Source organism: Taudactylus pleione, unplaced genomic scaffold, assembly GCF_031769625.1.
Source record: "Taudactylus pleione unplaced genomic scaffold, aTauple2 ptg000329l, whole genome shotgun sequence".
NCBI lineage: Eukaryota > Metazoa > Chordata > Amphibia > Anura > Myobatrachidae > Taudactylus > Taudactylus pleione.
Window position 1 is genome coordinate 650,896 of NW_028284730.1, and position 27,640 is coordinate 678,535.

General features: G+C 44.0%; 1 protein-coding gene across 1 annotated transcript in view; it reads left to right on the top strand.

Annotated features, from left to right (window-relative positions):
- FER1L5 (fer-1 like family member 5) overlaps positions 1 to 27,640 on the top strand; it is a 308,173-nt gene that overhangs the window by 247,987 nt on the left and 32,546 nt on the right. The window contains exons 43-47 of the mRNA XM_088443273.1: positions 22 to 113; positions 8,103 to 8,273; positions 12,962 to 13,110; positions 17,141 to 17,280; positions 26,495 to 26,583. Coding sequence (XP_088299399.1) covers positions 22 to 113; positions 8,103 to 8,273; positions 12,962 to 13,110; positions 17,141 to 17,280; positions 26,495 to 26,583 — 641 coding nt within the window. The remainder of the gene's footprint in view (positions 1 to 21; positions 114 to 8,102; positions 8,274 to 12,961; positions 13,111 to 17,140; positions 17,281 to 26,494; positions 26,584 to 27,640) is intronic.

The window sequence follows — 27,640 nt, forward strand, 5'->3', positions numbered from 1 at the left end:
CTAATCTCTCTTCCATCACAGTGTGATCCTTACATAAAAATCTCACTTGGTGAAAAGAAAATGGATAACCGAAAAAATTATATACCGGGTACTCTAAATCCTGTCTTTGGCAAGTAAGTGAATGCTAAATATTGATACTCCTTATCAATATTAAGAAGTATATTAACTAAACTACATTTTTTTTAAGCTGCCAATTGTTAAAGGCTTTTAGGGCTTGATTTAAAACGGCAATAATATTAAATGCAAAATAAGCCTGGTTTTGCATGTATTGCTATGGAACTTTTAAATCTATCGCTCAAAGCTGCTGAGAATCAGTGTCCAAAAACCAATGTTTAGTATATACACCTACCTCTGTATAAACAACCTAGGTACAGAACATGTAGCTCAGGCAGAGCACAATTAAAAATTCAAGCGAGTGATGTCAAGGACAGGGGCACAGCAAGACCTATGTGGGCCCCTTAGCAAAATTTCCACAGGCTGTCCCACTTCTCAGAGCAGGGCAGCACATCTGCAGTCTTGGGTCCAGCTGGCTCTATCTCTCTTCACTGATGCTGGAAAGAGGAATGGCCAGAAGAGTATCCATGGCACTAGTTAGACACTAGGGGCAGTATTGGATTATGGCAACTTTATATCATATACCTTATGATTAGGGAGACTGTAACATAAATTTTCTTATAATACTTAGTATATGCTAATCACCATAATTTAATCATATATGTCAATTAATCAGGCAATAAAAAAATAATAATTTACGATCATAAAGGGGACATGAACCTGGATCCAGATTTTTTTCTACATGACCATAGACTTTCCAGTTTATTAGGAGAGACAATTTGGAGTCCATCTTATTATTATTATGAAATTCCTCTAGACCAAGGGTGTCAAACATGCAACCCACTCAGCATGCCCTGACAGTTTCAGCATGCCCCAATAGCAAAATTGTGGACTCCATACATGCTAGGATGTGTAGTTCCACCGCAGCTGGAGGACCGCATGGTTGACACCCCTGCTCTAGATTATCCATGAGCATAGGCTTAGTATGATACATATACATGGAAAAATTGTTGATTACAAGAAGGAGTTATGAAAAACTTTTCATATGAGTAAGGAACCAGGCAATTTGATTCAGGAGGAGACTGTATTGATGTGGCTTATAATTTGATATGGTCCCAGTGAACCAAAGAGCACATTTCAGGGACATTGTGACATTCATTGGACATTATTGTCTCCAGGTCTTAATGAAGGTAGCTCTCTTTGAGACACAGACTGCAAGCAGAAGATCCCCAGGTCTAAAGGTGGGTACACACCTGATAGATTTATCTGCAGATGAGCCTGCAGATGATGGTTGTTCAAACACACTGAACAACCATCATCTGCGGTCCTGCTGGCCGACGCGATATGACGTTGTTCACAGTCATATCGTCTGTACACACTGGCCAACGCACACACAACATATCAGCCATTCAATTGAATGGCCGATATGTCAGCCAGTGTGTACCCAGCATTAGGGAGATAGACCAGTGGGACTCCTGCCTTATGCAGTCACCTTAAAGTTAGGCTTACAAAATGTAGGCAGCCATCGGGTCTTCTGCAGCAATCCTGGCAATGTAAGCAGCGACACTACAGTGGTGGGAGTCCATGAAAAGCTTGTCTATCAGGTAAACTGCTAAACAAAGGTCTGGACAGACAGAAGACACAAGGTTAGATCAGAATACAGTGCCCTGGTGGCCGATTTATAAAAATATCAGAAATTTACCAACTGGCTGCGACTGCAGGGGGGGGAAGGTTGGGGGGCCCCTACAAGCTTTGGGCCCTTGGGCAGCTGCCCAACAAGCCCAATGGAAGATATGGCCCTGACGAGGGCGCTGTTGTGATCCAGGTGCATGATATCAAAAATGTTGAAATTCACCTGTCAAGGAGCATAAATCAGGCTGTAGTTGGATTTAAGATTTCCTGAAGAGCAGATTATGTGGTTTCTTCTACATAATGTTTCTTCCAGCAAAGAATAAATATTTTATCAATAACTGAACATCGAGCAATTAAATTTGCTCTGGAGGAACAGTTGAAGGGGAATCTCATTACTCATTAAGGTGGACATTATTTGAATCCTCAATCAGCTCAGGGACTGAGGACCTTATTCAGAGTCGGTCCACAGGGCATGCGCACGACGGAGACAGCTCCGTCGTGCGCATGCGCGAGTCCCCGCTAACGACGGATCACCCGTCGTTAGCGGGCTCGAAGCAGACGGAGCGAGCTGTCGATGTTGATTGACAGCTCGCTCCGTCTGCTGGGCGGGCAGGGGGCGTGCCCGGCCAAACGGAGGTGTTCCTTTCGGAACGCTTGCCGTTTTGTGGGCATCTCCACTGACATCATCAGTGATGTCAGCGGGGAGCTTCCTGCTCAAACAGAGCAGGAAGCTCCCTGGGGCTTAAGGTTGACGAGACCGTCGTAAGTCCCGATGGTCGCGATGGTCTTGACCATCGCGAACATCTCCCTTAGCGGTCGTTAGAGCTGTGGGTGTTAACCCACAGCCTAACGACCGACATGGAGGCGGCCGTTCAGGATGCAAGCGGCCGCCCTGTTTCTGAGCGACCGCTTGCATCCTACGACCGCCTCTGAATGAGGCCCTGAATCCCTTTCAGGCTGCTCTGTTTTCTTTTTCTCCTAGTTGGACTGTCCTAAAAGCAAAAATGTCAAAGCAGTATTCCCCCTCCTCCATACTATGGCTGCAGAGTTTGGATTCATGTAGAGGAATCCAGCCACATCATAGACCCTTAACATATTTTGGCTGTGATGTCTGTGTCCTCTGCTGGCATGTCTCCAGGAACAGCTTCACTACTGACACCCATGGAGGGAACTTGTATTAATTAAACTCAATGTATAGCAGATTTTGATCTGAGCCAGCATTTGCTTTTATAACTACTTTGTTAAGCTACTTCATTCAAACGTATGTATCTGTAATTGTAAGGAACTTTACCCCGGCTACTATTAATAGAACATTTTGAGCACTTGCTGTTTCTATCCAGCCTTAAGTTGTACTTTTTTTTATTAGCAAAGTCTGCTGCAGACATCCACAGAACTAGCCATGAATGCTCATACAAGCAAGATCTCTGGCTAAGCAAATAAACTGTTCTCTTCATCTTTGTTGCTAAATTCTGCCTATAGAGACTGAACTTTTCCACATTATCTACAAAAAGCCTTTCTACTATGCTGGTTCATAATGCATGCAACCAGTGGCGGAACTAGAGAGTGGTGGGCCCAGGTGCAAGAATATGCTTTGGGCCCCCCTATGCAGTGCCCCACATAGTGGTACCCCTATGCAGTGCCCCCAGTAGTGCTCCTTATATAGTGCCCCCAGTAGTAGTCCCCCTATGTGCAGTGCCCCCAGTAGTAGTCCCCCTATGTGCAGTGCCCCCAGTAGTAGTTCCCCCTATGTGCAGCAGTGGCCCCAGTAATAGTCCGGCTATAGATTAAATCCACAAAACCCCCCAAAAAAACACTTACCTGAATCTCCATTCCTGCGCCCGCCACTGTCTGCTCCTCTGTCCTCCCGACCCGCTCTCGCTCTGCACTATGGGAGAGACGTCATGACGTCTCTCCCATCACCCACTGCAGGAGCTGGAAGGCGGAGCTCATGAGTGAGCTCCAGCCCGACTCCCTCCGTGGACGCAGCAGCCAATGAGAGTCTGTCTGACTCTCATTGGCTGCCAAAACAAACACACCACCGCCGGGTAGTACGAGTGTACTACCCGGGGCCGGCAGCGGTGTTTGTTGTGTAGTGCAGACCGCACTCACTGCGGCCCGCAGTACACTGTGGGGCCCGGGGGACACTGGTGGCGAGTGCAACGGTGCAGTCGGCTGCAGAGGCTATGGGCCCCTGCACCACAGCGGGCCCCTGTGCAAGCCACCGGCTGCACTGCCTCTAGTTCCGCCACTGCATGCAACACCAAAAGTGTGTGCGTGTATTGTAGAAAACTGACGCAACTACCATGGGCCATAATCGGAAAGTTCTAAGTAGAGTTGCAACAGGCATCCCACACCATTACTAAGAAGTCCCCCTAGGAGAATGGTATGAAATAAATATCACATTAGCTTCTTACATAAGTTTCTTCTAAACTGGATAGCCATAGTTTATGTAATAAAGCGTTAATACCGATCCACTACTATAATAAAGAACATTTATTTATGCTGTTCTTAGTTACTTATATACTATTTGTAAGTTGCAGAACTTTATGCCTCTCAGGATTTTATATGGTTTGAAAATGCTTTTCGATGCGTGCATACTTATATATGTTTTGTATCTTTTTTTATTTGTATTAATAATAACTTGTTTATTTGTTTGAATTAGTACTTGGGCATTCCTTTTTCTTCTTCTCTCCCTTTCCCTCTGGTGTATGATATATTTTAATATTGGTGCTTCTTTCTGTTAGCCTGTATTACTCACATATAACACAAATCTTCTTAGAGGTCATAAACAGCCTCTTCTAGTGGACAACAAGCACTATGCGTATATTGCTATGAATGTTTGTGCACGTGATTGGAAAGCCCCTGATGAGCTTCCAGGATTTCCCCTTGGGGGTTTCTGGCTGAGGGCTTGTTGAGAGAGGGGAGTAGCATGGTTCCATAATATTACAGAAATTTACTTTAAAATGATAGTTTTCACAAGGGGGAGACTTGGGGGAAATTCATAATTGAGCAATAACAGTTTAAGGGGAATTGTGAGTAATTTGTCCTCTAACCTATTGGAACCCTGGACCTTATCACATCCAACGTAATAATTGGACAACTTAGGCTTCCATTTTTGTATACTGTATTTCTTCTTGAGACTGTGGAACAAAACATATAGGGCAGAATACATGATTTAATTGTAATCTAAAGCTGGTCTGCTTTTCCAATTATTTACCAACTCTCTCTCGCTTATCTGAAACTAGCAACTTCTATTCTTCTGCAGTTTCTATATAATGGAACTTTACACAGAATGCTAATACAGCACATCTATGGGTGTAATATACAGTTACAATTAAAATCAAATTCAGAATATGCATAAAATCGAATTTGAAAGCAAATTCAGTATATACATAAAATAAAGATATTCCCTAAAATAATATGAGAACACTTGTAGCTTTACATCAAAATAGACTATTTGTTGGCAACTCCCAGAAAAGAGCCAGTTGGCTGGGGTAGCTATTAGAGGCATACCACTGCCAGCCAATCCCTTTAATCCTAAGAGGACAGGTGATGAGGAACAAAAGTTGATAGGTTGGAGAAGGTAGAACTGTGAAATACAGTACAAAGTGGAAGAAGATGGGTTGTAGAATGTAGAATCATAAGGAATGAAGCTGAAGTAACAAATAGATAAACAGGCAAAAAACTAGCCTCTTTGAAACACAAATCTAGAAAATGAATTCCAGCTTTGGGCCGTATTCAATTAAAGTGAAAAGCCGTTTTCCGCTAAAAGTATTGTCGATTATGGCTTTTCTCCTGGTTGGAACTTATCTTCGTATTCAATTCCAGCCGGTTTTCGCCTACGCGGAAAGTCAATACAATGTAATAGGCGAAAAAGATTTGCCTCTGAATAGCAGGTGAAAAGAAGTGCAACATTTTAATTTTGGGGTGCAAAGGTAGGGAAATCTCTCAGAACCCTTGGGACAGCCCCCCAAAGGACAACTGTGTCAAAAAATCCTGGGGAAAACTTAACACCCCAAAAAACTGCTTTAATTTTGGGGGTGAAAAAGCACAAAGTTAGGGGACAAGCATAAACACTATCGAAATAGACTTCTTGGGGGTCTGCAAGGATGGGCCAGGTGTTTTTATGATTGCAGGTGCATGCAACAGGTGTGTTTTTCACATTTTTTAAAACTTCACTTTAGAGACTTTAAAATATGCTAGCACCCATTTTCAAAGTACCCCAAATTTGACAGGACTACTTATTTTCACCAAAAAATACTGCTTAGTGCCATTCTTCACCACTTGTGCAAAGACGGTAATAAGAAGGTATTGAAACAACTTAAGTTTTATTAGGGCTATTCGGACACATCTACATTGATCCCCAATGTTAGTGCAAATTTTCGGGGGTTCAAGCTGATTTCCCCAATTCTGACAGCACTTTCCTCTTGTCCTGAATTCGCCGCTTGCCATTTTCGCGTGGTTTGCAATTGAATACAGCGAATACCGTGGACGCACACGAATACTGCCTTTTGTTGTAAAACTTGATATGAGAGAGAGCATGCAGATAAGGAGTTTTAATTACCGTATATACTCGAGTATAAGTCGACCGGAATATAAGCCGAGGTACCTACTTTTACCCCAAAAAACTGGGAAAACTTACTGACTCGAGTATAAGCCTAGTGTGGGAAATGGCAACAGCTGGTAGTGCCCCCAGTAGTAATTCCCCCTGGTTGTGCCCCCAGTAGTAATCCCCCCCTGGTAGTGCCCCCAGTGGTAATCCCCCCTTTCAGTGCCTCCAGTAGTAATCCCCCCCTGGTAGTACCCCCAGTAGTAATCCCGCCTTTTAGTGCCCCCTGTAGTAATCCCCCCTTTTAGTGCCCCCTGTAGTAATCCCCCCTGGTAGTGCCCCCTGTAGTAATCCCCCCTTTTAGTGCCCCCTGTAGTAATCCCCCCCTGGTAGTGCCCCCTGTAGTAATCTCCCCCTGGTAGTTCCCCCAGTGGTATTCCCCCCTTTTAGTGCCCCCTGTAGTAATCGCCCCCTGATAATGCCCCCTGTAGTCATCGCCCCCTGGTAGTGCCCCCTGCAGTCATCGCCCCCTGGTAGTGCCCCCTGTAGTCCCCCCCCCCAGTAGAGAGAGACGTGATAACAATAAAAAAAAAATAAACACTTACCTGAAACTCCCGCTCATGGTCCCGCCGCTGTCCGCTCCTGGTCCCGCCGCTGTCCGCTCCTCCGGCCGCTTTGCATGGGAGAGACGTCGTCATGACGACGTGTCTCCCATCACCCACTGCGGGAGCCAGAAGATGGCTCCCGCAGTGGGAGCAGCAGTAGCCGCTGAGAGTCTGACAGACTCTCAGCGGCTGCTGATTACAGCAAACACATAGCTGCCGGCTCCGGCGGCTATGTGTTTGGCAGTGTGTAGCGCTGACCGAACTCCGTCCGGTCAGCGCTACACTTGACTCGAGTATAAGCCGAGGGGGACTTTTTCAGCACATTTTTTGTGCTGAAAAACTCGGCTTATACTCGAGTATATACGGTATGTTTTCAGTACCCATCTTGGTCATGATACATCAGTGGACATTGGTTTGCGCCATTAGCTGTGGCTAGCCAGTGTTAGTAATAAATGTTAAAATTAGGGGCACAGATTGCACACAATAGGCTTGTTTTCACGGCACCCCTAAGCCAAAAGCTTGCTATTGAGAAATTCAGAAAAAAATGTAGTAAAGTGCAGTAAATTCTGCTTGGTATCCGGTCTATAGATCTACAGTAAAAAGGTAGACAATGTCTAGATAGACACCAGATATTAGACAGGCAATAGTTAGACATGGACAAAAGGTCGACACACTCAAGGTAGACATGTAAGAATGTTGACAGGTACAAATGGTGGACAGGGTCAAAAGGTTGACATGCAAATGATCGACATGAAAATGGTCGACACATTATTTTTTTTGTTAGGTTTAGGGTTACACCATTGTGCTTACCTGTCATCCTTAGGTTCAGTGGTGTTGGACAGGTTTGAACTTCTGTTTGTCCACATATTTACATTACTTTGATCATAAATAATTTGATTTGGTGCTAGACCATCAACCTGAGTCACCCCTGCAAGTGTCCTGAAGCACCCCAGGGTGCAATGGCGCACAGTTTGGGAACCACTGAGCTACAGTACTTTAATGAATTATCATAAACATACAGTAAGTCTGTCTGTGCTGGACAGTGTAATTGGATAGAATAGCTTATTAAGGTTATGTGGAATTGTTCCATAAAGTGAATACTCCATGGAACACTTTTTAAAATGTTGCTCATCTGTAGACCAGACAATGTACTATAGCGTACGTGCATTGCACCCACAATGCATTATGAAACTCTTTCTCCTGTAGCAAATCATTTCTGGAATTTGTTATCAAATAATGGCAAGTACATGTTTTCTGTGCAGACTGTTCGAACTGAGCTGTGTAATTCCACTGGAGAAGGATTTAAAAATCTCTGTATACGACTATGACCTTTTGTCCCTTGACGACAAGATTGGCGAAACTGTCATTGACCTTGAAAATAGACTTCTCTCATGCTTCGGGGCCAACTGTGGAATACCCCAAACCTACAGAGTGTGAGTAACATACAGGTTGTGTCTGGTGTATTCAATACAATATATGACTATATACAATTTAGTAGTGTGTGTTTGAAGCTAAAATAAAACCGATTACATTAAATATACAGTCAGGTGCAGAAATATTGGGACATTGACATAATTTTCATATTTTGGCCTCTATTCACCACCACAATGGCTATGAAATGAAACAAACAAGATGTGCTTTAACTGCAGACTTTCAGATTTAATTTGAGGGTAATTACATCCAAATCAGGTAAACGGTGTAGGAATTACAATGGTTTCTATATGTGCCTCCCAAAAGTAATGGGACTATCAACTCAAAAGCTATTTCATGGACAGGTGTGGGCTATTCCCTCGTTATTTCATTATCAATTAAGCAGGTAAAAGGTCTGGAGTTGATTTTAGGTGTGACATTTGCATTTGGAATCATTTGCTGTCGACTCTCAATATGAGATCCAAAGAGCTGTTTCTATCAGTGTAACAAGCCATCATTAGGCTGAAAAATCAAAACAAACCCATCAGAGAGATAGCAAAAACATTAGGTGTGGCCAAATCAACTGTTTGGAACATTCTTAAAAAGAAAGAACGCACTGGAGAGCTCAGCAACACCAAAAGACTCTGAAGACCACGGAAAACAACTGTGGTGGATGACAGAAGAATTATTTCCCTGGTGAAGAAAAACCCCTTCACAACAGTTGGCCAAATCAAGAACACTCTCCAGGAGGTAGGTGTATATGTGTCAAAGTCAACAATCAAGAGAAGACTTCACAAGAGTGAATATAGAGGGTTCACCACAAGATGTAAACCATTGGTGAGCCTCAAAAACAGGAAGACCAGATTAGAGTTTGCCAAACAACATCTAAAAAAGCCATTACACTTCTGGAACAACATCCTATGGACAGATGAGACAAAGATCAAATTGTACCAGAGTGATGGGAAGAGAAGAGTATGGAGAAGGAAAAGAACTGCTCATGATCCAAAATATACCACCTCATCAGTGAAGCATGGTGGTGGTAGTGTCATGGCGTGGGCATGTATGGCTGCCAATGGAACTGGTTCCCTTGTATTTATTGATGATGTGACTGCTGACAAAAGCAGCAGAATGAATTCTGAAGTGTTTCGGGCAATATTATATGCTCATATTCAGTCAAATGCTTCAGAACTCATTGGACGGTGCTTCACAGTGCAGATGGACAATGACCCGAAGCATACTGCAAAAGCAACCAAAGAGTTTTTTAAGGCTAAAAAGTGGAATGTTATGCAATGGCCAAGTCAATCCCCTGACCTAAATCCGATTGAGCATGCATTTCACTTGATGAAGACAAAACTGAAGGGAAAATGCCCCAAGAACAAGCAGGAACTGAAGACATTTGCAGTAGAGGCCTGGCAGAGCATCACCAGGGATGAAACTCAGCGTCTGGTGATGTCTATTAGTTCCAGACTTCAGGCTGTAATTGCCTGCAAAGGATTTGCAACAAAGTATTAAAAAGTGAAAATTAGATTTAGGATTGTTTAGTTTGGCCCCTTAAAAAGTGGGAGGCACATATAGAAACCGTTGTAATTCCTACACCATTCACCTGATTTGGATGTAATTACCCTTAAATTAAATCTGAAAGTCTGCAGTTAATGTTTCATTTCAAAGCCATTGTGGTGATGAATAGAGGCCAAAATATGAAAATTCTGTCAATGTCCCAATATTTATGCACCTGACTGTATATATGGCATGTGTGGTGACCTAATTCAGATATATATCTCTACCTAGCTGATGTACCCTGTTTCACCCAGGTAGACCTTAGATATTTACTGTTTCCATTTCCATCTCACCACTCCAGTGACACATTAATCCTTCACCTCTATAGTTATACATCTACTCCCTCACTGCTATAGTAAGACATTCCTCACCTATGTACAAACACATTCCAATTCCTCACCTCTGTAGTAACACATTTCCATCCCTCACTTGTGTTGCCCACAATTTCGACATTCCCTTCCCTCACCTGTGTAGAAATACAAATTTTCCCTCATACCTGTAGTAACACATTACCCCTGCTCACCCTTGTAGTAACACATTCCCCTCCCTCATCTCTGTAGTAACACATTACCTCCGCTCACCACTGTAATAACACATTCCCCTCCCTCACCCGTGTTGTAATACATTCCCTTCCTTCACCCCATAGTAACACATTTAACATTTCCCTCCCTCACCTCTGTAGTAACACATTCTTTCCCACTCTATTCAAATAGAGGAGCCACACCAACTGCCAGTGATGTTTGGCAGCACTTGGGATGACAGTTGGTGTTTGAATACTGAACTGTGCTACAGCCAAGATGAGACAGTCAGTCAGGACATTGCACAGAGGGAGGAAACAATTTAGCCCTTTTCACCCCCTTAAGGGGCATACAACCTAGACAATAAAAGTGAATGATATGGACTATAACGATATTGTTCAAATCGTGCAGTGTGTATGCTCAAAACTATGGCCGATGCACGCTGCCGCGGGTCATCCACGATGCCTGTTGTCGTCCGAACATGCAGGTCAATCTGACTATATCGTCAGGAATTGCATGTTCGGGGAAGTGCAGGGTGAAGTCAGTGTGTATGCTCAATGTCGTTTACCTGGGAGAACAAGGCCAAACACTAACGATATCGCTCATGGAGCATATTGTCTAGTTTTTATGCCCCATTAGGAGTCGAATTTAAAAAAATTCCCCTCTTAGTGTGCAACTACATCATGGAAGGAATATACAGGAGCACCGAGAGGGGAGTGGGTACTATTTACCTGGGCCCATGCTTGCTGGAGGGGCCCATATACGCCCCCTCCCCCCCACCTCCCCTCTTACCTCACAGCAGCCCAACACATTCAGCAGCCGCAGTAGTCTCAAATGCCTGTGGGGGGAAGTGACCACACTGATCGTGCCCCCCTGGCTTTGCAGCAGGCGGAGGGGCTCAGAGCGCTCCCCTCCCCGGTGTGCAACGCCGCTATGCGGTGCTGTAAAAATTATTTTTTTATTTATTTTTTTATCTTAAAGGGGTATGCCACGCAGTGGCGGATACAGGGGGGGTCAATTGGAGCGATTGCCCCCCCCCCAGCACAGTCATGTCTCTCCTCCTGCACTGAACACTGCTGTGTGTTCAATTTCTCTCCTCCCGTTATGTCACGGCACTGCTGGTGGAGGATGGGGCTGGGTGACTCCCGCACCTCCCCTTCCCGAGATCCCGCCCTGAGCGTGTGTGTCACTGTACTATATTGCTGGGCTGCTCTGCTCTCCCGCCTCAGCTCCTCCCTGTCCCAGCAGCAGTGTGACACACCAGTGGCTGTATGTGCTGCACTTCCAGTTAATTAGACTCCATGTGGTGATGGCAAGTTGGAAATACCCGGCTGTTGCCGGGACAGGGTTGAGATGGGAGAGCAGCCCAGCTGTGTAGTTCAGTGAGACACATGCTCGGGGCGGGAACTCGTGAAGGGGAGGTGCTGGAGTCACCCCCGGCGGTGCACAGTTACACTGCAGTGCAGTCCAAAAATGGCTGTGTGAGGCGGCTCTGATGCAGGCATTGCGGACCTGCTGCGGGTTTCAGCTGCTCAGGTAGGAGCCGGGCTCAGTGTCACACATAGTGAGTGAGTGATAGGAATGGGCTGCCTCTCCGGTGCAGCACATACAGCCAGGGGTGTGTCCTGTACATGACATGTCTGCTGCTACATATATGTTGCGCAGCACTTTATGCCCAGCAGGGTGGCCAGACATACTGGCACCCGAATAATATGGCCTGAGGTAAACATGGTCCTAACACACAGCTTTATTGCCGACTGCCCGTACACATGCAGCAGAGGCCGTGGGAAGGGGGGCTGGACACGCCCCCCCCTGCCCAGTAGAAACCTCCGCCAGAAACAGATGATGGTCGTTCAGTGTGCATGAATGACCATCATCTGCAGATATATCTGTGCAGTGTGTACCCACCTTTAAGTACGAGAGCTGCAGTATGTGGCAAGTCAATCCTGTGTGCAGCCAGCTCCCAGCCTAGGGCAAAGGGTACATAGCTCCTGCACAGTCCAGGATTCCAGGAACACAGTGCGGTGGGCTTTTCCTGGGGGTGGATCAATCATTAAATCGCCCCCATAAAAGAAAACTCTAGATCCACCTCTTTGGCCATGCCTTCCCAATTAGGCCACGCCCCTTCATTGGGCGCGGCACACCCCTGGGAATATACTCCCCGATTTTCATTTAGGTCCAGGGGCTTGGGCTGGGCGTTGATGAGTCAGTCAGTTGATGATTGATAGATAGAGAGATATCTTGCTATTATTTATTTTTTTAAGTTTTGTTTTAATGCAGGAGTTAACCAAGCGATTTTTGTGATGACTGTTTGGGAGATTGGTTTGTATGTTGTCATCTAAATTACGCTGGGTGTTTCTAATAATGTACAGTGCAAAAATACTTTGGTATAAATAATGCCTTTTATGTGAATTAATTGCATTTTGTATGACCTTCATAAAGGTCCAAATGCATCAAAATATGGAATCCATTAGTATTTTTCATTGGTGACTGTTTCGATTCTGTCTCTAATACTCCTCCTGATGCTTATCCTATAAATATCAATTTGAAACTTTTATTTCAGCCCCCAGTGTGTTCAGTTAGATACTTATGGTTAGAAGGCAGTGGTACTGGCTAAGAACATTTGTCTGTTATAGGTCCGGTCCCGACACTTGGAGAGACCAACTTACCCCTTCACAGCTTCTCAATAATACCTGCTCTCGCAGAGGCTGGCCACCCCCGACCTACACAGAGGATGGGCAGGAAGTGTCAGTCAACAACAGAAAATTGTGCTTATCAGACTTTGGTAAGGCAGCTATTACACAAACCTTTATTATATTATTATTTGTTCCCATACTTAGACACTGCAAATGCTCTTAGCAATAATCACTTCACCCCCAAAATCTGGAGTTCTAGTACCTTATATATCTTCTATTACATTTGAATAGCTGTACCTCAGTTTGATTTATTGCGGAAATAAGTTTAGAACCAGTTACTAAAGAATAATGGCTTCTTTGCTGAGGATTGTGAAAGTGCATGTGTTTGCAGAACACGTTGATGGCATTTGCAGAGGATAGACGTTTGGAGCAGCATGGTGAAATGATGGTGTTCCTAGTTAATTACAGAGGCAACAGTGTAGAGTGAGGTTTCATTTTGTGGAATGGGCTTATTTAGATTAAATCGAGTGGTGTGGATGGCACATTGTTAGGGGTCTTCCTTGCAATATATAATGGCAGATTGGGTCTTCTAGTAGTACCTCAGAATAGAAGCACTTTCTAGGTGCACTTTGACCAACATAAAAACAAAAACTTCAGACAAAGTGCCACATGTAAAAAAGGCAATGTCCACTCACTCTCATAATAAGATAGATCCAGCAGTATTTTAGAATACAAATTGCGAAGTTTTAAATAATGTTGTATGGTGATAGGGGTTTGGATTTATGATGCAGCGTTTACAATTTTGCAGAGTGAACTTCTTTTCCGCCTCTCTACAGATCTGAGTACTTTTCATTTGTAGAGGCATCTCCTACTAGAGGTGTACCTTGAAGTGGGAAACATCTAGATCAGTGGTTCTCAAACTCAGTCCTCAAGGTACCCAAACAGTCCAGGCTTTAAAGATAACTATGCCTAAGCAGTAAGAAAAAAATTATCTAATTAGTACCTCAATCAGTTTGATTATACCATAAACCATATTAGACAAACCACTCCTACAGGTTTTTGTCATGCCATCTTTACATTAGGTTTTTGTCATGCCATCTTTACATTGCAGTGCACCAGGGGCAGGGCCACAGAAAATGGGGCGTGTCAACATGACACTCCACCCATTTCTCATGACTTTGGGAACATACCTTTCCATTCCATATGCACATTACCTATACGGTGGTTTCTCACAATGTGGAACCTCTGAAGAAATGTATCCTCCCTGGGAAGACGGCGTCTTCAGTAGGTATTCACTATTCAGGGTCACATCGTCTGGAAGATGCCTGTTTGTGTAGGAATATTAACAAGGTCATCATCATACAACAGCGGTTCAACCAGTCTCGTGCCCCCTATGTAACTTCCTTCCCCTTGTGTCTCTCAGCCACACCATCACCTCCCCCCCTGTGTCGTCTCTCAGCACCGCATCACCTCCCCACTGTGTCGTCTCTCACCACACCAATGCCTTCCCCTCTGCGTCATCTCTCAGCACACCAATCTCCACCCCATTTTATCTCGCAGCTCACCATCACCTCCCCCCTGTGTCGTCTCTCAGCCACACCATCACCTCCCCCCTGCGTCGTCTCTCAGCCACACCATTGCCTTCCCCCCTGCGTCGTCTCTCAGCACACCAATCTCCACCCCCACTTTATCTCTCAGCCACACCATTACCTCCCCCCCCTGCGTCGTCTTTCAGCCACACCATTACCTCCCCCCCTGCGTCATCTCTCAGCCACACCATCACCTCCCCCCTGCGTAGTCTCTCGGCCACACCATCATCTCTCCCCCGCTTCGTCTCTCAGCCACACCATTATGTCCCCCCCGCGTCGTCTCAGCACACCATTGCCTTCCCCCCTGCTTCGTCTCTCAGCACACCAATCTCCACCCCCACTTTATCTCGCAGCTCACCATCACCTTCCCCCTGTGTCATCTCTCAGCCACACCACCACCTCCCCCCTGCGTCGTCTCTCAGCCACACCATCACCTCCCCCCTGCGTCGTCTCTCAGTCACACCATCACCTCCCCCCTGCGTCGTCTCTCAGTCACACCATCACCTCCCCCTGCGTCGTCTCTCAGCCACACCAATCTCCACCCCCCCTGCGTCATCTCTCAGCCACACCATCATCTCTTAGCCACACCATCATCTCCCCCCCGCGTCGTCTCTCAGCTACACCATCATCTCACGCACCACGTCGTCTCTCACCACACCATCAGGACATGTGAATGAGAGGCTGAAAAGCTCCACATGGGATATTCCCTATATATATATATATATATTTATATATAGCTAGGAGTGACAGGGTACAGCTCTGGACAGACAAAAGTATATACGAGTGCTTAGTAAATTTAGCTCTTTAAACTTTTTACATTTTTGTGGGCTTGTCAAATTTCCACCTGTGTATTTGATGGACACAGACATGCACACAGACACACACTGACACAGATACAGACAGACACACACAGATACACATACAAACTGACACACACAATGACACAAGAGATAAATGGTTCGGATTCTGTGGAATCCGAACCGCTCTGAACAGCGGGGATCCGAGTCCGCCCAAGCCGAGGCTTGGGTGTTTCCGCCTGACTCAGATCACACTTCGAGGCCGAACGTCATCCTCCTGACGACGGATTCTCGCAAGAGTTTGTTTCTGTATAAGGCGCTGCGAGCGGGACTCGACGCCAATTCGCTGTTCACTCGTACGCTGCACACTGCTCTGCAATGTCTCTCTGCATATGTTAAAGTGGCTGTGCTGGTAAAGTGACTGTAGGGGGCACACTGCACGCTGATGTATGCTGCGTTACTCTGCTGATTAAAGTGGCTGTAGTAGCCTGTGTCCAGACTCACAAGTGGCTGTGCTGTTAAGTGACTATGTATAGGGAAGCACACTGCACAGCACGCTGATGTATGCTGTGCTATACTTTGCTGATTAAAGTGGTTGTGTCCAGACTCACAAGTGCCTGTGTGTACAAGGCATGCTGATGTATGCTGCGCTGTACTCATGCCCATCTGCTCCAGTGTACAAAAAAAAGGGAAATAATATTGTTTTAAAAAAGTAAAATAAAATTAATAAAATTAAGAAAAATTGTTTTTTTTGTGCTGTATCCCACTGTGTACTGCCTACAAGCACTGTGACTCCTTGGGCCGTAGCCCTTTGTGTATACTGTATACAAGCACTGTGACTCCTTGGGCCAATAGCCCTCTTTGTATACAAGCACTGTGACTCCTTGGGCATTAGCCCTCTGGGTATACAAGCTCCGTGTCTCCTTGGGCCACAGCCCTCTGTGTATTCAAGCTCTGTGACTCCTTGGGCCATAGCCCACTGTGTAATGTGTAAACAAGTACTGTGACTCTGCTGGCCGTACCCCACTGGGTGGGTGCGAGGGCCCAAGGACAATTCCATCTTGCACCACCTTTCATTTCTGCCACTGCTGTGTGGCAATGTTTCATAGATGTGCTTTAAACTGCGGTGTCTGTGCCACTGCTCTGTCGTTTAGTAACCAGCCAGCTCACTGTAGCCTTTGGCCAATAATGGTGAAAACAATATTGTGAGGTGGTCTAAATTGACTGTAAATTAATGGAAATTAATGTTATTGAGGTTAAAAATACTCTAGGAACAAAAAAAAGCCCAAATTATGTGATTTTTTTATTTTATTTTATCAATTTTTGTAAAAGATCCAAATCCAAAACCAGTCAAGGCGGTTTGGCAAATCCAAATCTAAAACCGGATGATGAATCAGAGCCAAATCCAAATCCAGCAAAAATGGTCCAGCGCACATCTAACTGACACATATACACACACACTGACACAGAGACATACACTCACTCACACATATACACTCACACACACACCTCTTTCACACAAATACATCAATTGTTTTTAAAAGTCCACCCCCCCACCTGCGGCAGTTGCCTGCTGTTTAGAGCCACATCACAGTCTACTGTCAGGGTGCAATGGTGGCAGGGCAGGTTGGGAGGGTACGATGCCCTGGCCGGCGGCACCCCCCTCCCTGCCGTGCCTGCCACTGCGCCCATGGCACGTGCCCCGCTCGATCCCCCTAGTTATGCCACTGCCTGTGGTATAATGCTGTATATTTAGCAACTGAATTTAAAGCAATTTTTTGCTGTCATTTTAGAGAGTACAAGTTGGACACACATTCATTTTGGTCCCCCAAAGGAGCGACTATCATTGTATGTTCTGCACACCCTTGGATTAGTTCCTGAACATGTTGAAACCAGATCCCTCTATAATCCAATAAGACCTTCGCTGGAACAGGTGAGATGGTATTAGCAAAGGTTAAACTTCTAACTTGAAAATTGTTTTCTTAGGGGTAAATTTACTAAGCTGACGATTTCTATTCGATGTCATCCGAGATCAATCTCAGATGGCATTGTCCGTATTCATGCATTTAATTTTTCGAACAGGTTACTGAATTTACTAAGCTGCTGAGTTGCGGTCATTCGTTTTGTTCAATGGTGTATTCAATATCATTCGTATTATTCCTTTGTATTTAGCATTTGATTTTGTCTAACTCGAACGAACAGAGGCTCGGACGAATCCGGGATATCCGTGATGCATGCATCTGTGTGTCAAAAAATAAACACAGAAGCACAGACGGATAAGTGAGATCCGTCTGTGCTTGTGTTTAAAAAATTAAAACCTGTGTAACGTCGCCTCTGATCTTTGCCCTTGTCATTGAACCCCTCGCAGCGCAAATACGCCTTGACTCGGATATTAGGGGTGCGTCACTTGGAAAGTCTGAATACAAAATATCTCTTTTCGCTGATGACGTACTCCTAACCCTAACCTCTCCTCATACGTCTCTCCCGAAACTTTTTCAAGTTTTGACTGACTACGGCTCACTTTCGGGTTATAAGGTCAATTTTTCTAAAACTGAGTCTCTCTTGCACTTAATCTGACACATAGGGCCCTGGATCTCCTGCGTCACAATTATAACTTCTCCTGGCACCCCTCTAAAATTAAATATTTAGGAGTCTACATAACAAACAGTTACGACACTTTATACTCTGCAAATTTCCCCCCTATGCTCAAAAAAATTAAACTGGACCTTCTTCGATGGCGTGATCTAATAATTTCCTGGTTAGGCAGGATAGCAGCAATCAATATGAACCTTATGCCTAGATTACTCTACCTCTTCCAGACCCTCCCTGTTGCCGTTCCCAAACCAACTTTATTGCAAATTCACAGGTGGTTTGTCCAATTCGTATGGAAATCCAAACCTCCCCGCATTGGTTTCCTGACTCTTTGCCGTCCTACCACTAATGGGGGAAACGGATTTCCCGATATTAACCTTTACTACTATGCTTCCCATTTAAGTCAGGCAATAGCCTGGTTTACATTATCTCAAATACCCCGCTGGGTGGAAATTGAAACTAAGTTGTGTAATGTTTCCTCCATATCTACAATTATAGGCCTGGCTTCATCTGATAGACCCCAATCTGCTCGCTCACACCCGGTTATCTCCTTTACATGCTCTATACGGGATTACTGTAAATCCCATTTTAACACCACCACCTACCCATCCCCCCTTACCCCTATATGGTCGAACCCAGCATTCTCCCCAGGTCTCAACCTTGCCCATTTTTCTCCATGGATTAAAGGCGGGATCAGGGTGGTATCTGATCTCTGTGAGTCGGATAGATGCGCCCCTCTGGATTCCCTACAGAATAAATGTAATATATCTTCTGTTAATACTTTTACTTATATTCAAATACGTCACTTTATTAACTCTTTTCCCATTAATTCAATTGTTAGATCTTTAACACCTTATGAGTCTTTATGTCTCCGTAATCCTCTTATGAAAGGTATTATATCTGTCACCTATAATCTTTTATTGAATGTTAATTTATCAGATACACCTGGCCATGAACTTCGATGGGAAAAAGATTTGGGGAGCCCACCAGATGAGGGCACATGGTCTGTGGTACGGGAGAGGGTATCCAAATCTTCTAATTCCAAAGGAAAATGCCTTAAAGGAAAATGCCTACAAGATATACTACAGATGGTACCTGGTGCCTGCCCACCTGCATAGAATGTATCACCTAGCATCTGATCGTTGCTGGAGAGATTGCGGTGAGGCAGGCACCTACATTCACATTTGGTGGTCATGTCCTAAAATAGCCAAATTTCGGGATGAGGTTGCTGTCCTCCTTTCAGAAATACTAAAAATACCACTGACTAAATCTCCCTGGTCTTTTCTCCTTGGCTGTCCACTTGAGGGCCTCAATCCACATGCTGATAAGCTTTCTTCACATATCCTAAACGCAGCTTGATGTTTAGTTGCAAAGCATTGGAAAGATATCAACCCTCCTCCTCGCCAACAACTCATAACTAAAATCTGGCATGTGGCGGCCATGGAGAAAATTTCAGCTTATCTCCATAACACCTCCCATAAGTTTCTTATAGTTTGGGGTGACTGGTTTCTCTATAATAACACCACACCACATGGATCTCTACCCTCAGGCTTTTTGAACCTTTTACTTTAATGATTAGAATCCATCTATTATTTGTTGAATTCTGGACTTGGTCTCCTCTTTAACCCCCATGTCCTCCAACATATTTTCCCCCTCCTTTTTCTTTTGCATCTCTCTGCCCCCTACGTAGTCCTGCTTTCCATGTATATTTTTCCAATATTTTGTATTGCTCTATATGATCTATTCTAATTAGATTGGTTTGTTGATATATGTGCTAACATGATATCATATTGTTTTGTCGATCTGAATATTTCATATACCTCTTTATTGGATTATGTATTGTTGTATTATTTGACTTCTGTAAAATCTACAAATAAACTTGTTAAAAAAACCTGTGTAACAATATAAAAAAAAAAAAACCTATGTGGCCCCCTCCCCAAAAGAATAACCAGCACCGGGCTTTGGAGACAGAGTACTGATTGTGCTAAATACAGGGGACAAACTACGTAGGGGTATTAAGCACAACCAGCACCAGGCTATTCAGAAACAGCCCAGGTTGCCAAAATACAGGGAACAAACGATGTAGTGGTCCCCTTTATTTAGTGCAACCAGCACAGAGCCCTGATCCGGTCCTGGAAATACAGAGAACAAAAAGCGTAGGGGTCCCTTGTAATTTCCATAACCAGCACCAAACTTTTTCTAGTAGGGGAGGGGGTAATGCCACAGTCAGGGGAACCCTTTCATCGGGTCCGCCCAGGCCGATATTGCATCATTCAATGTCATTCAAGCTTAGTAAATTTATCCCTTAGTGTGATGCTTGCAAGGTAATAAACCGCTAAAGTAACTGTTGGTACCTTTACATTTCTTTGAAACAATGCATCATTACTCCTGAGTAGTGATGCAATTAAAAGCTATTGTCTCATGTATGAAAGCACAATAAAAGTGCAAAATTGGAGCGCTGTTGATATACAGTTCAGCTTCTTATTCACACAAAGCACTAGAAATATGATTCCTTTCCCAAAAAAAATTGGGTAATATAGGCCCCTATTTAAAACAAAGAGAAGAAAAACATAAAAAAACCTATTTTTCTTAAACCAAAATTGTAAAGATAACAGTCTCGTTTTTTACTCTCAAAGCTTGATTCCAATATGTCCCATAAGAACTCCAATAAGAAAAGTTCACCACCAATGTCCAAAAAAGCAGTCCCGCTAGTGGTTCCCCTCAAACATATAATTCACCAGACGTTTAAGATTCTTATATTCCAAAAACTAAGTTCTTATCACAGTCCTCCAAAACACGTTCCTTTTAAAATGAATGTCACAAAATGAAATAACAAGGAGAGCAAAAGTAACAAAAATAACCAGGGAGCTCACCAGACCCACGGAGGCAGAAAAAATCCTGTGTTTGTAAGTTTCCTTCAGCAAACTCTTTACTCGTTTATGATATCCCTCGGATATTCTCCTGAGGACTTAGTTTCTCCCCACAGCTACCACTGCTTCTCTTGGGTCACCGGTTATCCCGTGCTCGGTTGTATCAGCAGTTTTGCACGTTTCTCAGGGGGCATCTCTCCGATCTTAGTATAGGGACTTATACAAAACCCCAGCAGGTCTTTCTCTGGTTGCAATTTACAGCTTGCTCTCAAACGTAATGTACTAATTTCTATAAAAAGCGATACATTCAACTTTCTTTTAAAAAGGATAAAATCCTCAAAGCAAATAACAGATCCTCCTGCTGCCAACGCATTTCAATCCAATGATGGATCTTTGTCAAGGCTCAGGTGGATACAGTTTGCTATGATTTTTTATAGCACTCCTCTGATCCGGTATGCTCATTCTGGGTTCACATATAAAACACCCATATGTCAGGGTTATCTTAAAGTGAGATACTCTCCTCTAAAAGATATTTCATAAAATCAGAAATTACTAGAATACAAGAATCTAAAACTACACAATGTAAAGGGATACATCTGGAACACTAAAAAAAGGGGGGGGGGGTATTTCTCTATATGATTTACAAGAAACTAGAGCAAAATGTAATACCACTAATTAATTAATTTACAGAAACCACTTTAATTCAAACTCTCCATTTAACCATTTCGGCTCCAGGGTTTCTAACTCATATATCCACCGCAACTCTGTGCGTGCTAGAGCGGTTTTTGTATCATTCTGTCTATAATTACCTTTAACTTGTTCTATGGCTTTAAAGCAAATGATGTCATTTACTGAATAGTTATGTTGTGCTTTGAAGTGAGCAGACATATGGTGACTTTCTAAGCCTTTACGGACATTCCTAATATGTTCTCCCATTGTAACTTTAACGGTCTGCTCGTCCTCCCACATACTGTTTCATACATTTGCATTGTATTAAATAAACAACATTAGCGCTATTACATGTTAGGAATTGGTTTATTTTACATTCTTTTTTAGTTGAGTTTGAAGTGAAGGTTTCTGTTTTACTACCTTCATAGGACTTACAATTCTTGCACCCAAGACACAGTCCGCATCGAAAAAAACCTTTTGATTTCATTCTCGTGCTCATTCCCTGTGAAGGAGGTGCCGCACTTCGTACTAGTATATTTTTCATATTAGGTGCCCTTTTGTAAATAATCATAGGTTTTTCTAATACAATTTCTTTCAGGATGGGGTCACCTTTTATAATCCCCCAATGTTTTCTTAGTATAGTGTTCATTTTCCTAAAGTCCTTGTTATACGTGGTTACAAATGAACATGAAAAAATCCCCTTTTTGTGTAATTTCAGGTTTTTTTAAAAGTATTTTTTCTCTATCAAATCAGATGTTTTTTTATCATATCTTTTATCTAGAATTTTTTTTTTATAACATATACTTCTTCTTTATACAGTGTCATTAGTACAATTTCTTTTAATACGACGGAACTGGCTACCGGGTATTCCTCTTAACCAGTTTGGATGATGGCTGCTGTCTATATTGATAAAATAATTTTTTGGCTTGCTGTACTTTTTTGTAAATAATCTGGACCCTTCAGTATATATTGTTAAATCCAGAAAATTTACCGAACATTCACTTATAGAGAAAGTTAATACAATGCCATAATCGTTATTTGCAAGTTTTTCTTGAAATTTCATCAAAGACTCTCTGCCACCTCTCCATATAAGCACTATGTCATCTATATAGCGGTAATATAGCAGGAGGTTCGCCCCATGTTCAACCATGTTCCTTATTTCATTTTGTGACATTAATTTTAAAATATACGTATAAACAAAGAAAAGACACCAGATCTTGGTTGACTCTTTCTGTCTGGCCATTAGACTGGGGGTGGTAGGCAGTGGAGAAATTGAGCTTGACTTGAAGTAAAGAACAAAACATGGCAACAAACTGCACACCACGGTCATAGATGATTCCAGAGGTAGTCCATGAAGTCTGAAGATTTCTTGCATGAATAATTAAGCCAACTTGGGAGCTGATGGAAGACTGGTGAGTGGTATGAAGTGAGCCATCTTGGTGAACCGGTCAACTACCACCCAGATGGTGTTAAATTTGTTTGAAACCGGAAGGTCTGTAATGAAGTCCATCGACAGATGTGACCACAGTTGATGTAGAACAGAGAGAGGAAGTAACTGGCCAGCTGGACACGGTCGAAGCACTTTATGCTGGGCACACTTGTTACAAGAAGCAATGAAGTCTTGGACATCTTTTCTGAGAGAGAGCCACCACTAAGACCTGGAAATGAACTTGAAGGTCTTTTGTATGCCTGCATGACCTGCGAAGCATGAGCCCAATGTAGCAGTTTCTTGCGTAATGTGTGCTCGACAAGAGTTTTCCCAACATGTGGTGAGCATTCTACTCAGACTGCAGAGAAAGCCACTGGATCAATGATGAGACGCTTTTCAGCGTATGTAGTCTCATTTTTCTCATTTTCTTGCTCTATGGAGCGAGAGTGGGCATCATCCTTTTGGTTCTGGACCCCTGGATGAAAAGACAATTTGAAGTTAAATTGTGAGAAGAAGAGAGCCCATCTGGCTTGCCTCGGATGCAGACAATGGGCTGTCTAAAGATATAAGAGGTTTTTGTGGTCTGTGAGAATGGAAATGGGATGCAAAGCTCCTTCTAAAAGATAGCGCCACTCCTCTAAGGCTAACTTAATAGCGAGAAGTTCTTGATCCCCAATAGAGCAGTTGGGGATCAGAGCATTCACTCTGCCAGAGTGAATTTTCTGGAGAAAAATCCACAGGGGTGGAGAAGACCATCAGGAGCGCATTGAGAGGGCACAGCTCCGACTCCTATGGAAGAAGAGTCAACTTCCAAGACGAATGGCTGTGTGATATCAGGTTGACGAAGAACAGGAGATGAAATTAACTTCTGCTTGATTTTTTGGAAGGCTTCCTTTGCTTCCTCTGACCATCGGGATGGATTTTCCCCTTTCTGGGTGAGAGCGGTAATAGGTGCAATGATGGTGAAAAAGTTCTTTATGAATTGGAGATAGTAGTTCACAAACCCAAGGAAGCGGCCATTCCTGAATTGCTTGGAGCATTTCTGGGTCCATTTTGAGACCAGAACCTGAGATTATATATTCCGATTATATATTCCAGGAAGGGAATAGACTTGACCTCGAAGACACAATTCTTCAATTTGCAGTAGAGATGATTGCCGGCAAGTAAAAGGAGGTTCTGACATGTCTCCCTTCATCCAGATCATAGGCGAATATGAGAATATTGTCAAGATAGACAACATGTTTGTACAACACATCGCGGAAGATCTCATTGACATAGTATTGGAATACTGCGGGAGTATTACTGAGACCAAAGGGAATAACAAGGTAGTCTTAGTGATTGTCGCAGGTTTTAAATGTGGTCTTCCATTCGCCTCCTTTCCGAATTCGTATGAGATTATATGCTCCTCGCAAGTCCAATTTGGTAAAGATGGTGGCTCCACTGACTCGGTCAAAAAGCTCTGTGATCAGAGGGAGAGGATAGCGGTTTTTAATGGTGATGTCATTCAGTCCCCTGTAGTCGATGCAGGGGCGCAGACCTCCATCTTTTTTTTAACGAAAAAGTAGCCTGCTCCAGCGGGAGAGGTGTAAGGGCGGATGAACCCTTTTTTCAAATTCTCTTGGATATAGTCATGTTTCCGGGAGTGATAACGGATATTATTCGCCCTCTGGGAGGAGATTTCCCAGGGATTAATTCAATTGGACAATACCATTCACGGTGAGGAGGAAAAATATCAGCACCAGCTTTACTGAAAACATCAGTGAATTCTTGAGAAGGAGGAGTATTCGGATGAGATGGTACTGCAGAGCATAGTGGAATAACTTTTTGGAGGCAAGAACCGAAGCAGGAAGATCCCCAAGCAGTGATTTGTGAGATTCTCCAGTAAATTTGAGGCTTATGCCCCAGAACTATGGAATGCGATGCCCTGGGTATGACAAGAAAACTTAAAAGTTCAGAGTACAGAGCACCAATCTTGACTCGCAGAGGTCGAGTTTGAAAGGTAATTATACTCCCTAGGATGCGGCTTCCATCAACAGCTATGAGGTAGATAGGATGAAGCAGACTCTCGGCTGGTAATGCCCATCACTGGACCAGTTCAGATGTGACGAAGTTACCAGCTGCACCTGAATCCAACAGTTCAGAGACTTGCTTGAAGCGCTTGGCCACTTGTAGAGAAACTGAGAGAATGTAAACGGTTTACTTTGGAGAGGAATGAACTACTCCTAACTTAACCTCTCCTTGCCGAGTTAGGAGTGGAAGATTCCCGGACACTTGGGACAATTGTTGAGTGATGCGAAGGAGCAGCACAGTATAGATAGAGATTCTCAGACTGTCTCCTTCGGCGTTCTACATATGATAGGCGAGAACAGATGATTTGCATCGGTTCCTCTTTGGGAGGAGAAAATGACTGAGGCAAGACTGTCACCCGAGGATTGGAATTAATGAATCTTCATCTCTCAATAACTCGTTCTTTGACACATAAATCCATCTTGGTGAACAGAGAGATTAAGGGCCCGATTCAGACCCGGACGATAAGCCACGGACGCACGCTATGGGCGTTTGTCGCCGTCTGTGCATGTGTATGCCGCAAAATACGCATGCGCAAACCAGTCACTGCGTCTGGGATTCGTGCACTCGTAGTACACAGACTGGACGCTACTTTGAGTGACAGAATGTGCCGTTTGTGGGTGGTAACAGGGGAAGGTGCTTGTGAACGGGGGAGTGGTGCTACGAATGCAGGCGTGTCTGGGCATCAAAACTGAGTTTTATGGGTGTGTATAATTAGTCTTTCAGATATATGGTGCACATCTTTCAGATATATGGTGCACATCTGCCTGTGTATATGGACAACTGACCGACCCATATGACGGCAGCAGGAACCGCTGACAATGACAACACGTCGGTTCCCAGTGGCCAGACATATCGGTCGGTAAATGTGTATGCACACCTGCAAACACACCAAATCAGTCTGTTGGCCAGCGAGTCGGCCAAGTGTGTACCCAGCATTAGTCTCTTATAAAGTGGATTCAAGGTTTAAACTGGTAAAATAATGTATGTAAAGAACAAAGGCCCTCATTCAGAGCCGCACGCTCTGAATGAGGGCCGGGCTCCATTTTCATGGAGCGTCCTCCTGGACGCTCGTATAGCTGTGGGTCACCACCCACAGGCTATACGAGCGTGCTTTGTGATGGCCGCGATGGTCGAGACCATCGCGACCATCGAATTTGCGAGCCGGAGCCTGCGGTTGAGGTTTTCAACCGCAAGCTCCGGAGTGATTTTGGCTCTATCAGAGCCAAAATCACTCCCACTGACATCACTAGTGATGTCAGTGGGCCGGCTTCTGACGGGAGGCGTTCCCGTGGGAACGCCCCCATCAGGGAGGCACGCCCCCGGCACGCCCACCAAAGGGGGCGTGCTGTCAATCAACATTGACAGCACGCCCCCTTTGATCGGACACAACGAGCGTTGTGCGCATGCTCAGTGCATAACATCGACCCACTTGCGAGCGGACAGCCGCTCGCGAGTGGGTCTGAATCAGGCCCAAAGATAGCTTTCAGATTTGATAAATAACTAAGTTTCTTCAACAGGGCAAATTACAGATGTGGGTGGACATTTTCCCAATGAGTCTGGGGGCTCCTGGACCACCTTTTAACATTTCACCGAGAATTCCAAAGAAGTAAGTTGTCAATACAGCATGTCATTGTCTACTGTAATGTGAATACATTCGTACATGCCAACAGTCTTGATGTTTGCAGGACAGACACAAGTTCAAGTGGTCATAAAAGTGCCACTTTTAGAATGAGGGTCATGGCTTCACAATAAATAACAATAAGGTTCATTTATAACCATGAAAATGTTCTTCTGCGATGTCATGTGCGCACTTTTGCATAAATGTACTCAACATTGCAAGGGCTCATTTTGTGGGGTGTGATTATTTTAATGGTATAAAAAGTGTGTAGATAAAAGATTTCGATGGGAGTCTCCGGCAGGGGATGTAGTCTCCATCTCGGCAGCAGTTTGAATCCCGGCTCCAGAATCCCGACCGCTGACATCCTGACAGGGAGTATTAGGGTTAGGTACTAGGGGGAGCCGAAGAGGGTTAGGCTGCAGGAGGGGAGGGTTAGGCTATGGTAGGGGAGTGTTAGGGTTATACTGTGGGGGGGAGGGTTATACTGCGGGAGGGAGGGTTAGGCTGCAGGAAAGGTGGTTTACGGGGAGGGTTATGGTTACTTACAAAATTTTGTTGGGATTCTGTTGGGATGCCACTGTCGGTATTTTGACCATCGGCATCTTGGCCGCCGGGATCCCGTACCCAACCCCCCTGCAGTTCGGAAGGGTGCGTGGTACATTTCTTCCAGTAAAATGGTTTGATGTTTGTAGCAACTCTGAGATGGTGCAGATAGGTCAAGCCTCAACATGTACTTCTATTTTCATATTTTACTCCTTAAAAGGTACGTGTTTGCGGAAAACTGCATTTCTAAAACCAGCAACCAAGGTAATAAAAATACTTAAAAAAAAACTCAAAACTAACACATTTAATGAAGACAATTCTGATGTCCCCACACAATTATTATTGAATTAAGATAACAAAAGGCTAAACCAAGCACTTTTTTAGTATAAAACTGTAAAATCTTAGTATAGCAATCTCATGAAAAAATAATGTGTTTTTTAAACGTAAATCACTGTGGTATATCCATTTCTACTTGGTTTCTACTTGCTAGTAATGATTGATT